Source organism: Vulpes vulpes, chromosome 2, assembly GCF_048418805.1.
Source record: "Vulpes vulpes isolate BD-2025 chromosome 2, VulVul3, whole genome shotgun sequence".
NCBI classification, from domain to species: Eukaryota; Metazoa; Chordata; class Mammalia; order Carnivora; family Canidae; genus Vulpes; species Vulpes vulpes.
In genome coordinates, this window is record NC_132781.1 from 2,079,884 (window position 1) to 2,093,188 (window position 13,305).

At 52.6% G+C, this 13,305-nt stretch overlaps 1 protein-coding gene across 5 annotated transcripts in view; it reads right to left on the minus strand.

The window, feature by feature from the left end:
• RNF213 (ring finger protein 213) overlaps positions 1–13,305 on the minus strand; it is a 97,610-nt gene that overhangs the window by 12,580 nt on the left and 71,725 nt on the right. For all 5 annotated transcript variants that reach the window (XM_072746414.1, XM_025999910.2, XM_025999909.2 and 2 more), the window contains 13 exons: positions 12,132–12,232; positions 11,829–12,011; positions 10,998–11,167; positions 10,803–10,902; positions 7,997–8,108; positions 6,821–7,031; positions 6,386–6,576; positions 5,577–5,699; positions 4,720–4,830; positions 3,656–3,898; positions 3,300–3,381; positions 1,831–1,865; positions 465–559 (listed from right to left, as the gene is read on the minus strand). In XM_072746414.1, coding sequence (XP_072602515.1) covers positions 465–559; positions 1,831–1,865; positions 3,300–3,381; positions 3,656–3,898; positions 4,720–4,830; positions 5,577–5,699; positions 6,386–6,576; positions 6,821–7,031; positions 7,997–8,108; positions 10,803–10,902; positions 10,998–11,167; positions 11,829–12,011; positions 12,132–12,232 — 1,757 coding nt within the window. The remainder of the gene's footprint in view (positions 1–464; positions 560–1,830; positions 1,866–3,299; positions 3,382–3,655; positions 3,899–4,719; positions 4,831–5,576; positions 5,700–6,385; positions 6,577–6,820; positions 7,032–7,996; positions 8,109–10,802; positions 10,903–10,997; positions 11,168–11,828; positions 12,012–12,131; positions 12,233–13,305) is intronic.

Genomic DNA, 13,305 nt, shown 5'->3' on the forward strand with positions numbered 1-13,305 from the left:
AAGGCTGGCATGCGGACCCCAGCCGTGCTGTGGATTCTGGGCTGCGCCTCCTTCACTTCCCGCAAGCAGTGGAGGAAGCTAAGAGTTTACAAGTGAGACGCTGTGGGTTCAGATAGACAAAAGCCCGGTTTGTGGCTTTGCGGCCTTCAATGTCCCTCTGAATTAGGTCACTTGTATGTGTCCGACACATTCCTACAGGGGACACAGCCCAGACCCAAATGGAAGACATCTGGATAACACGTCTTACCGTGTGGTCTGCTTTACATTCAAGAGCCCAGTTAGCCAGTGACAGGTGAGACACCTCACCGTGGCCCAGGGACCTGAGCCTTGAGGTCCGATGTGACATAGGCCCAAATGTGTAATAGTAACTAATACTGTACTTTGCATCAGTTTATCCACTGGAATAGAAACAGCCCCCAAAACCGTGGTTCATTCTCTTAGGAAGGAGATGCCCTCTTACGTACGTGATGGCTTGAAATCCGGCCTCAGGACTGTGGTTAACCCCTCCAACTTGGACACCACAGTCAACGCAGTAGCTCTTCTCCATTGGCTTCCCGCACTAGGACAAAGGACAAAAGCGCCTGAGCTCAGTTTTGGAGGAGGAGTGCTCCATGCGCAAACGCACCATGCAGGCCAATCCACGCCTGGCTCGGGGGGCAGCTGAGGGCACTGGGATTGCTCATTTTCCCGCAAGCACGTGCTGGCGGCGGCAGGAGCCACGGGGCACAGGGCAGGTGCTCCATGCAAATATGGTGCATGGGAGGAAATCTGGACTCTTTAAGCAGAAGAGACAATTTGAGTTTTATTCCCAAATAGACACTTTGTAGACAAATATGTGATCTGCCTTCCTTTCTCACACTCACTGGTCTACCCCGCTCCCCCGACCACCACTCCAGGGCTTCACTACCTAGCGCCAGAACACTACTGCAGCCTCCAAACTGAATTCCTGAACTCAGTTTGGACTTTGTTTAAAATAATATATATATATAACCATATGATCTGCTCCTTCGCAAGCCTCATTTTGCCAAATCTGGCTGTGGGCTACTGCAGACTGTGAATCACAGCGTGTCCCAGGGCCAAACCAGCCCCAGACCTCAGACGGTCAGAGCCGAGAGCAGTCCCGGGAAGAATGTGCCTCGAACTACCTGCTTCGCAGACAAGGAAGTGAGTAAACCCCAGAAACGCACAGCGTATATATTGGGTTTTCTCCTTGAGGTCTCTCATTTACTCTGTTCAGTTCAACAGCCTGTTGCTGGGCAAGCAGAGGAGACACCTCGAAGGGCCCTGGCCGATGCTGTGGGATGCAGAGGTGAGGAACCCACAGCTCTCTCCACCAGGGTTTATGCTCCAGCGTCTCTTTTATCCCGTCCTTTGGTGTCTAGACCACATCTCCTGTCTGGGCCAATGACCCAGCCTACGGACCGACCAGTCAACACCTTGCCGTCACAGGAAGACACGCATCGCTGACCCCATGCAGCGGGGACTGGGCACGATGGCTAGCAGCAGTTTTGACTCCCAGAGGGACTTTGGCAATGTCCGGAGACATTTCTGGTTGCCACATGCGGTGTGGCTGGCTTCTGGTGAGTTGAGGCCAGGAATGCCGCTCAGCGCCCCACCACAGCTCATGACAGCCCACAATACAGAGGTAGGTCTGGAGGTCCCCTGCACCATTTAGATGTTTAGCTGGAGCACCGATAAAGAGCCCTGGAAAGAGTCTATGCTCTCTAGAGGTCACGACCCTCACCAAGCTCTTCCCCCACGTGCTCCTGCTCAGATCTAGAGGAACAACATTAGAGCCCTGCAAACACCACCCCAAATACCAAGACTCACCTCTCCCACAGAGCACGGGTGACCGTTGGGACACACTGTTAAGAGAACAACAAGACTCACGTTGGCTGGTGAGGTTTTACCTAACGGCCCGAGGCAAAGAAAGCCAACGCTCTCCTCTCAGGCCAAATCAGAGCAGGATGTACAGTTAACATGTCCTGAGCACGTTTGCAAAAAATATGCATGAGCTTCATTTGATGGAGCAGAGGGAAAGTCCGTTACAGTCTCCTATGGGGCTGCTCTGGGAGGCAGGGGCAGCCCATTTTACACTCTCCCTTCCTTTTTGATTTTTTTCTTTTTAAAGAGTAGGACCTTTTAAAAAGATTTTATTTATTTATTTATTTATTTATTTATTTATTTATTTAATTGAGAGAGAGAGAGAGAGAGAAAGAGAATGTGGGGGGGGGAGGGGCAGAGGGAGAGAAAGAATCTCAAGCAGATGCCCTGAGTATGGAGCCTGACCCGGGGCTCGATCCCACAACCCTGAGATCATGACCTGAGCCCAAGCCAAGAGTTGGATGCTTAACTGACTGAGCCACCCAGGCATCCCAAGAGCATGCTTTATGACAACTTTTATAGCTGGTTTATAAGGATCATTTACTCGGGGGCACCTGACTGGCTCAGTCGGAGGAGCATGAGTCTCTTGATCTTGGAGTTGTGGGTTCCAGGCCCATGTTAGATGTGGAGATTACTAATAAATAAATAAAGTTTTAAAAAAAAAAAAAGGAGGGAGCTAGGAAAGGCCTGGCTTTATCTGTTTAAAAAAATAAACCCTGGGTGGTGCAGCGGTTTAGTGCCTGCCTTTGGCCCAGGGTGCGATCTTGGAGACCTGGGATCGAATCCCACATTGGGCTCCCGGTGCATGGAGCCTGCTTCTCCCTCTGCCTATGTCTCTGCCTCTCTCTCTCTCTGTGACTATCATAAATAAATAAAAATAAAAAATAAAAGCTTGCATTTAAATAAATAAATAAATAAATAAATAAATAAATAAATAAAAACTTAAGGAAAAAAAAGGATGTTTTTCTCAGGCAACAATTTGAGCTCCCAGTTCTGTGTCTTGAGAACTGTCCTCGGGTCAAAAACTCGGTTGTCGGGACGCCCAGGTGGCTCCCTACAGGGAGCCTGCTTCTCCCTCTGCCTGTGCCTCTGTGTCTCTCATGAATAAATAAATAAAATCTTTAAAAAAAAACAAAGAACAAACAAAATAAACTCCGCTCCGCTGTAGCCGGAGCCTGCCCTGCCCGAGCCTCTGGCGTGGCTCACACTCCAGGCAAGGGAAGCGCATGCCATGCGGATCCCGCCCCGGACCCAGGAAGGGCCTGGTGTGCGTCCTCCGCAGTCAGCCGTGCGCCCTGTGTCTGCAAAAGCCCCGACAGCAGAACAAGGCAAACATCTGGGACCTTCGGGCACAAACCACAGGGACGTCGTCAATGCGCAGAGGATGCGACACCGTCTCAGACCCCGACACTCACTGTACCAGGAGAGGGTCTCCAGACCCTTCCAATTCCGAGCCTGAACCAGCAAGTCTTCGGGCATCGTCGGAAGGTAAGAGTTCTGAAAAGCCGAGAAAGAGAGAAGGCTGCAGGAAGGCGAGAGATTGGGCCAACGGCCACTGCCCTGGGCGACAGGGGGAGTCTGGACTCTCCCCCTCGTCCACCTCCAAGGTCTCCAAGGGGCAAACAGAACAAGGCTCTCCGTGACCGTGGACTTGGGTGTCAAGTGGGACAGGCCAAGAGAGGAGCCGTGACATGGACACTTTCAAAAGGGCCCCAGGGACAGGCCGCCGGAGATGCCATCCCCCCAACGGCCGCCCACCTGCCGGTCTTACCACCATGTGAGCCGGGGAGAAGGCCAGACTCTTCAGGGGTTCCAGGATGTCACCCTGTCCACACAGGAGGACAGCTGCGGTGTGAACAGCCAGTTCTGCCACTGTGCCCTGGAGGCTGCTGTCCCCGGGACCTGTCCTCAGCAGGGGCAGCGTGTTGTTCACCAGGGATGCTGCAAAATGCCTCATGTGCGGAGAAGAAAGGATCTTGCCTTCCTCGATGAACGCGTTCAGAGCCTCACATTGCTGGCAGGAGAAAAGAGATCGAAAAATATATCAAAGAAGAAGATGAATGTGAAGCCAAACGTTTGTTCTCAAGTCAGGCGTTCGTGTGGATGCAACTACGCCTCAGTATGGAGGCAAACACGGCTCGAGGGGCAGTAATCAGGCAGGAGCGTTTCCATCTGCAAACAGCGCCACCCGGCCGAGCGCTAACTGCGACACTCTACTTTGTGAACAACCTCATCTCATCTTCTTGACTTTGCTTTTTATCGTCATCCTGAAAGTTCTGGGTCAGACAGAAAGTTGCTCCTCCACGTATGACAGCTGAGGGGCGCCCGGGGGGGGGGCAGTCAGCTCAGCATCTGACTCTTGATTTCAGCTCAGGTCGTGACCTTGGGGTCATGAGATCGAGCCCCGCATCGGGCTCCCCGCTCAGCGCACAGTCTGCTTGGGATGCTCTCTCTCTCCCTGCCCCTCCCCCGACCCTCTAAAATAAATTAGTAAATCTTTAAAAAAAAAAAAAAAGTTGAAAACCCCATCCTAGATTAAAAAAAAATTGGGGCAGGGATCCCTGGGTGGCGCAGCGGTTTGGCGCCTGCCTTTGGCCCAGGGCGCGATCCTGGAGACCCGGGATCGAATCCCCACGTCGGGCTCCCGGTGCATGGAGTCTGCTTCTCCCTCTGCCTGTGTCTCTGCCTCTCTCTCTCTCTCTCTGTATGACTATCATAAATAAATAAAAAAAAATTTAAAAAAAATTGGGGCATAATTTATGGCTTTTACTTCTATTCAGAAAAGTCCCTCTGGATATGGAGACGACGTGCACCTCCTCGAATGCAGACACTCACCTCTGGCTTAGGGTGGAGGCTAGTGTTGCAGGATTGGTACAGCACGGCAACCTCTCTGAAGAGCGCTAACAGGAAGTGGGCCGCCAACTTGGGATCGTGGTTCCTGCCCCCCTGAAGCAAGAAGTGAGGACGCCAGTGAGGCTCCAGCTGTTACACAGGCCCGTCTGCGGCCAGAGTCCTGCTGATGCAGCCTGACACCCTGCACCTCGAGGGCCGCCGCTGGCAAGCGACTCTGAGACCACGAGGCTCATGGACATTCCGTTGTGACGCAACAGACATTTATCAGAGTTGATCAGAGTGCTTAGGACCCGAGGAACAGAAATCACCATCTGTTCTTTTTCTGACCACTTCGCTGCCCCTCGAAACTTCAGAGCAGAATGAGGCTATTTATTAACTCACTGGCTTCCCAGCCCAGGGCCAGGGTAAACAGGGACTCTAAGAGGAAGCAGGACCAGCACTGCATAAAGATTAGATGCTAAAGACCCTGCCTCTTTATGAAAATAAACACCCTCGACATGCCGCCAGGAATCCTGGATGTGCATGGGAAGGAGTTTCCCCAGTGCTGCCCGCACCTGCCATCAGGGTGACCTCGGAGGAAGCAATGCACGTGAGCAGTCAGGAGGGCACTGCGGCAGCCTTGGCCCGGCAGGTCAGCAAGGTCCAGCAAATCTGTCCCCTAACTCAGTAGCTAAAGGGCTCCTGTCTGGGCCAGGCACGCCGCGGTCGTGGACACGCGACGCCCAATATGGCGAGTGGCTCTGGGTGCCTCTTCCACAGCGTCATTTGACGCCAATGAGGCAGATGCAGATTCCAAGGGGCGCCGTGTGGTGCAGAGGGAGGTCCGGGGCTGGTCCTACCTTCAGAACAGCCACAGTAGTCAGGGGCTCGTTCTGGAGGATGGCTTTGCCCACTGTGTCACGAAGAGCCTTATATTTGTCACCATGCACCAGGTATCGATCCATCTGGCTTAGCATATTCTCCTGCAAGCCCAGGAACACAGGGGTTAGTCACAGGGGAAGGGGGTGAGGGCACAGTTGGCAAAGAATCATCTGGATAGGTAAATGATCCGGGCATGACAGCCAGAGGTCCAGCCCTGGGCATGACCGTCCCCTGCTGTGTGGGGAGGTGCCACCTCCTCCTCCTCATTGTCCAGTGCAGAGGTGAGAGTGGGAGAGAAATGGGGGGGAAGGGGGAGCGGAGGATGCGGCGGTGTGGACTCCATCGCTGCGTCTTGCCTGTACCGAGGGTGGAGACCAGGGGCAAGTGAGTGCTAGTAGGTCGACTGCTCCCACCGGCAGCAAAAATGCAAGCTGGGGTTTTGTGCTGTTATATTGTTGTATCATCCTCAAAATCATGCTTTCTGTCTCTGCCCGCCGAGGAGAGCAAGGACTTCTTCTGCAAGCTGAATTACTTTCCACTGGTGGAAAGTAAAAGCCACAGAACCGTTCTTTGGCTTTCCACATGTCACACTGGACCAGAAGCGATGCCTTAGGTAAGCTTCCCTGCAGAGAGGCCCCACACCAGCAGCAATGCACGCACCTGTCCCCCCACGGCAGGCCGCCTCAGCGTCGTCTCGAGCTGGGTCAAGTTAAGCGAAGCGAGACACAAGGGACCAGAGCAGTCACGGGGCAGGATGGGGGCGGGGGCACAGGCCAGGTGTCCTCACCTCCCGCAGCAAGGCCCCCTCTGGGAAGATCCAGCGTGCCGGATGGCCCTGTGCACAGAACTGCTGCACGTACTCTATCCCTCGCTGGCTGGAGAGCTTCCGCACCAGGTACACCCGGTACCAGTCATTCTTGGCTTGTCTGCAGAAGCGCTCGACCTGCTGCAGGTAGCACTGCTTCTCCCTGGCCGTCTCTGCAGGGCCCAAGAGAGGGGTGAGTGACAGCGGCCAAGAAGACCTGTGGTCACCTGTCTCGGACACCGAGCCAGGCAAAAAGCGGGCACCCTGGTCTCTAGGAACTCACAGTGAAAAACACCGGAGAAAGGGGACACAATGCAGACTGGGATGGTTCTGAGAACCAGTTGCCCCTGCTCCCCCAATCTCTGAATAATGGAGTCTGGAAGCCTGGGGTAGAGAAAGGTGCAGAAGGGGACCTGCCTGAGCCGTCCTGAAGCTCGCTGAGGAAGTGGGAAGCCTTGTCGAGACACAGGCGGATGCGGGCCATCTCCTGCAGGTGTTCCACGGAGGCCTCGCTGGCAGGCTCCGGGCTGCGCGACATCGAGTAGGTCTTCAGAAAGGCTCCTTCCTCTCTCAGGTACCTCAGCTCCTCGCTGGTAGACAGCACTCTGGTCTTCTCGTACAGTGAATCCTAGGGAGGAAGGCACCAGGGGAAAGAAAGGGCTTTTTTTTTTTTTTTTTAAAGATTTTATTTATTCATGAGAGACACAGAGAGAGAGGCAGAGACCCAGGCAGAGGGAGAAGCAGGCTCCCTGCAGGGAGCCCGACGCAGGACTCGATCCCAGGACCCCGGGGTCACGCCCTGGGCCGAAGGCAGGCGCTCAACCACTGAGCCACCCGGGTGCCCCAGGATGTTGTTCTTTTTCATATGCACATTCTCCAACCTTCCAAAATCTCCAAAGCATGACGGTGGAGAACAGGAAGGAAATACCCTAAGTTTGAGGGTAACTGTATCGAATCACTGCGAATGAACATCCCTTTTATTTCAGGGACAGGAAGGAGGGGAAGAGAAAATCTGGGGGTAAAAATGTGCCGTATGATCTCCTTTTCTCACGCCGTGTGAAATCTGGGCAAGCAACAAACATACAGAGAATAAAAAGAAAAGCGGCCGTAGGCTGGCCAGTGGGAGACGGGCACGGTTACCTGGGGGTGGGGGGTGGGGGTGGGGACGTTTCCGTTCTCTCGCCCAGGCCCGTGCGTCGCAGTACACACAGACACGGGGGACAGAAGCAAGGTTGCTGAAACAGCCCCCACCCCCGTTTTTAAATATTTTATTTATTTGACAGAGAGAGAGAGAGAGAGAGAGAGAGAGAGCAAGCAGGAGTCGGGGGAGGGGCAGAGGGAGAAGCAGGGAGCCTGAAGCAGGACTCGACCCCAGGACCCTGACGTCATGACCTGAGCGGAAGGCAGACGCTTCTCTGCCTGAGCCCCCCAGGCGCCCCGCTGAAACCCTATTTACGTGTGTGCCTGCAACTGTGTCACTTCACCGACAAAAGTTATATTCTGTAAATTTTCAGACACACTTTCCACTGCATCAACCACATGGTGCAGCCGGTTGGCAGGAGGCGAGCAGGGCAGGTCCGGGGTCGTGCTTACCTCCAGGCAGTTGCTAAACAGGATGTACAGCTCGGTTTTATCTTCAGTTACCAGGGCCTTCTGCTGCAGCAGGGACAAGTAAGCCCGGATATAATCTTTTACTTCTTGGAAGCTATGGGAGGGAAAATATGGTATCTGGTGATCTCAGGTCTTATCATGTCAAAAAAAAAAAAGAAGAGAGACACACACAAAGTATCGGTCAACCTACCTACCTATCCATCTCTCTCTCTCCCTGTATAAATATAGACATATAGTTTGTAATATTTTATTTGAAATACTTTAGTGCAATATCGGAGGAATACAAAATTCCATCTTTATACCGGCTCTTCCCAGACTTTCGGGTTTTAGAACTCCTTGACAGTCTTAAAAATCATTGAGAACCCCAGGAGGCTTTTGTTTATGTGGGTTGTATTCATTGATATTTACAATAGTAGAAATTAGAATTGAAAAAAAAAAAGAGGAAACTATTAACTCATTTAAAAAAAAATAACAAAAATAAATAAATAAATAAATGAATAAATAAATAAATAAAAATAACATTTTTTTAAAAACAAACTATTTTCCAGAACAAAAATTAATTAGTAAGAAGAGGGCCCTTTTGTTCTCTATCCCTGCAAATCTCTTTAATGCCTGGTTTAGTAGAATTTAGCTGGGCCCTCCAATCTTGCTCCTGGAAAAAAGTCTGATCTCACGCATTATGTCACTGGAAAGGAAAGGAATATTTTCCCAGTATTTCCTGGTGATGGTAAATCTCTTTCTTTGACACAATGCCAAAACTTGATAAACAACAATTTTTAAAGTTTAGTTGCAATGTGCAATCTGAGACCATGTCAAGGCACTTTTCATACTGAATTACATTAAAGGTTAAATGACCTATCTTGCACTTGAGTGGATTTTTTTTTTTTTAACCAATGCATGACTCTGTGATATCATGCATTGGCCATTTGGAAAACAGTGGTTCACTGAGGTATGCGGATCTTGCAAAGGTTGACATTTCTGTACCATGAGGTATTTAAAAAAAAAAAAATCTCACATTCATTAACCCGGACCATCAAATAGCCCCTATGCATGAGGAAGCTGATAGGCTCATGGAGTACGGTATGAGTTTTCCAGAATTCCAATATTTGCTTAAAAGTTTGAATTTTGGGGATCCTTGGGTGGCTCAGCAGTTTAGTGCCTGCCTTCGGCCCAGGATGTGATCCTGCGGTCTCAGGATCAAATCCCACATCAGGCTCCCTGCATGGAGCCTGCTTCTCCCTCTGCCTGTGTCTCTGCCTCTCTCTTTCTCTCTGTGTGTCTCTAATGAATAAATAAATAAAATGTTTAAAAAAAAAGTTTGAATTTTATCCTTAGCCATGAACACGATCAGTTGCTTTCCCTGACAGGCTCCCTTTGCTTGTGTTCGAGGAAATGCCTGCCAAGCACCCAGCTCTGAGTAACCATAGCATGCCAGCCATTCCTGCAAGCATAACTGGTATCGCACAAAACAACTGGCCGGCTCAGCACGTAACTCAAAAATTGCCTGAGAGCTCTCCCTTGATGTAACTGTTCGCTTCGGCAGGCAGCCGAGGCACGTTGTGTGCGCTTCTCATTTTCACAAGCTACAGTCTATTAAAAAATAAAAAGCAAAATGAAATGTCCATAGACCAGGTTGCAGAAGATATGCATTTTAAATGTGTATCTAATCTCTATTCTGAGTCTGCCTTTGGGGCATTTAAGTTAGAAATAGTTGTTTCCTATTGGAACTTTTTAAAAAAATTTGAGAGAGAGCATATGCACACGAGTAGGGGGGAGGGGCAGAGGGAGAAGCACCCTCCCCCCAAGCAGGGAGCCCCACGTGCGACTGGATCCCTGGACCCTGGGATCATGACCTGAGCCGAGGGCAGACACTTTGCCGATTGAACCACCCAGGTGCCCCATCGGAATGTTTCTTGGAGCCTCTTGATTTTGCCATCACCTCAAAGAATGCTGTGTCAAGTAACTCAGTGCCCAGGCCGAGTGTACAAAGTGTCCTCTGAAAGAAGCCTCTGAATACAGATCAGCTTCCTTCTTTTTTTAAAAAAACATTTTATTTATTTATTCATGAGAGACACAGAGAGAGAGAGAGAGAGAGAGAGAGAGAGAGAGAGGCAGAGACACAGGCAGAGGGAGAAGCAGGCTCCATGCAGGGAACCCGACCTGGGACTCGATCCGGGTCCCCAGGACTAGGCCCCGGGCCGAAGACGGCGCTAAACTGCTGAGCCACCCCAGGCTGCCCTAGATCAGCTTCCTTAAAATTTTCTAAAATGGCATCATTTGTCGAAACCACTGAGCAGCGGCACCCTAGGGGCTTCTCTGTCCCTTCACAGAATCAGAGCAATGGAACCGCTGCAATGAGACGTAGGCGGTGCGCCTGCAGGACCACGAGGGCGAGGGGACGTGGTGGGGTTCCAGCCCCCAGATCCCAGCACGAGGAGGCTCAGCACGGCCGGTTCCCGCCTCGCGGGTTCCCACGCGCGCCACGGCACCGCGCTCCTCTCCCTGAAATCTGCCCACCAGGCGCTCGTGGCGACGCTGAGCTCACGTGCCTGCAGGTGAAGACGCCGAGCACACAACCAGTCCAGAGAAAGAAACCAGGTGGTGGCTCGTGGCAACGCTCCCCCAAATCGGGAACCACCTCCCAGTTGAGCCCAGAGCGCTGGGCGGCAAAGCGGCGACCCTGACGACGGAAGCCGGGGGCAGATGGCTTCTCGGCCTTTTGGCTAAGATCAAGTGGAAGCAGGGGGCAGGGCTCTCCAGAAGCAAACTCCACGCTCGCTGTGCCCACCTGTACTTCAAAAGCAGTTTCAGGACCACGGAGCGGATGACGGGGGTCTTATCCACGATGTCGTCGAACGGAGAGAGAGATTTTGTGTGTTCACAGTGTCCTTAAACCAGAGGGAGACAGGTCATGTTCACACCCGGCACAAAGAAGCGAGGCGGGGAACGGCGGTTTTAAGTCTACAGGGAGAAAGCGACTTACTTTGGGGGGCGTCTCTTAGGAACTCCTTTTGTACAAAGAGCAAACTTAGCAGGACGTCGATCACGTCCTTCTCTGGTGGCGTGTTATCCTTGAAGCACACGGTGGAGACCAGGTCTAAGAAGAAACTGTTGCACATCTGCCGGAGGCTGGCGTGCTTCCTGATGGCGTCCCTGGGGAACGAACGGTTGGGCGGCACAGTCAGCGGGCACGGAGCGCGTGCTCCAGAAGGCCCCCCGCCCCCCGCTCGGGATGTGGACGGCATCCCGTGTTATACAGGAGAAAGATGCGACTCTCTCCTTACCCTGATGGCACCTGGGTGCGTGCCGCCAGACGCTACGCAGACGCGTCTCTTTCGAGGAGCACTTTGGTCCTCAGGACCAGCGAGCAACCCCCTTTCACCCTGAAGTCTGCAAAGACCCTACGTGTGTGCAGGGCTGACCTCGAGCTCCGCTTTCACGAGGCATCCAGAGGCGGGGGGCCCTGACGGGGCGGAGCTGAAGGCCGCCAGCCCACGGAGAGGCCAGACAGGAGCTAGCTTTGCCCTCAGGTCATAGGGGCTGCGACCTAAGCCCTCCTCGGGTGTCCTGTGATGGTTTTATCTAATGTAGGACTTTCTGCTTCATTTCCTCTAATGGTGTTGTCTCCCCAGTCTCCACAGGTGTGTGTCTCGGGGAGGGAACAAGACCCTAGGTGTTCATGAAGGTAGACAGGGGGCCGGTCTCCCTTAGGATGGTTCTCTGAAGTCAGGTTCTCTAAGGTTAACACACTTGATATTTCTCAATGCTATACTTGCTGAAAAAGGAAGAGAAAGAAGCGGAAAGGGTGATTTACCTGTGCTCCTGGTTCACCGTGAGAGAGAAGTCTTTTGGTAAGTCTGTTAAACAGTAGGGGCACGCCATCTGCCCCAGGGTGACGCAGGTGTTGATGCATCTCAGGCAGAATACATGGCTACAGGGCAGGGAGACCGGCTCCTGGGCATCTCCCAGGCACACGGGGCACGGCTGGATCTCAAACCTAGAATCCGAGCAAGGGCATCGGGTCAGAAGCAGGGAAGCTGGCTGTGAGCAGCTACGGATCCCGCACGTGCAGCGCTCCCCGCGACGCCCTGCAGGGGCCTCCGACCGAAGATCTCACCTGGACAGGGTCTTGCTGGCCTGTTCCTTGCATTTACAGAGAGTATGCATCACTGTGACAAAGGGCCTGTATGTCTTGATGTCAGAGTCGTCCTGCAGATACTGACGGGGAGACAGGGGCAGCGATGAGGAGGCTGACGAGCCGCGAGGGAGGGCAGAGACCAGCTGGGCACGACGACTTTCCCCGGGGCCCCATGGGGCATGCATTCCACACACACCTTCTCCCTGCCACCCCCCTAACTGCTGGCCCTGGGACCATCAGGTCAGTTCTCTTTCTAGCAGTTTCTTTAGTTTCGAATGCCCTTTATCATTATGCTGCTGCTGGGGGGAGGCTGAGATTCCCAACTTCTAATTTTCCTCCCCTCCTCCCTTTTTCACAGGGTCACACTTCTCCCATGACGAGGTATTTCAAACTTTATTTCTTTTGTATTTATTATTTATTCAAGAGCAAGAGCGAGAACTCGTGCACCTGAGTAAAGGGAGGGGCAGAGGGAGAAGGACAAGCAGATTCCCCGCTGAGCAGAGAGACCGGATGACCTGGGACTCAGTCCCAGGACCCTGGGATCACAACCTGAGCCGAAGGCAGATGCTCAGTTGCTGAGCCACCCACGAGTCCCTAAATTTGATTTCTTAGTCAATAGCGTGATTCACAAGAAAGCAAAGAATCCGAACAGACGTCTCTCCCAAGATGTACAAATGGGCCACAGGCACATAGGAAGATGCTTGGCATCATTAGTCGTCAGGGAAACGCAGGTCAAAGCCACGATGCGATACCACCTCACACCCATTAGGACGGCATCGCAAACCGAACCACCTGAGGACCAAGTGTCGGCAAGGATGTGGAGACACCGGGACCTCGGGGCGTCGCTGGCAGGCGAGCAGTGCTGCCGCCGCTGTGGGAAACACTTTGGTGGCTCCTCAAAAAGTTAAACACAGAATTTCCCTACGGACCCAGCAATTCCTCCGCTAGGCGTATCTGCGAATGAATCGAAAGCAGGGACTCTGATGCTTGCACGTGCCCACTCACAGCAGCGCTGCTCCCTGTCGCCAAGAGGTGGCAACAACCAGAATGTCTCCTGGTGGATGGATGAGTGAACTAAATGTGTCCGTCCACACAGTGGGCATTATTCAGCCGTAGACAGGAAGGACATCCTGACACCTGCCACGACAGGGAT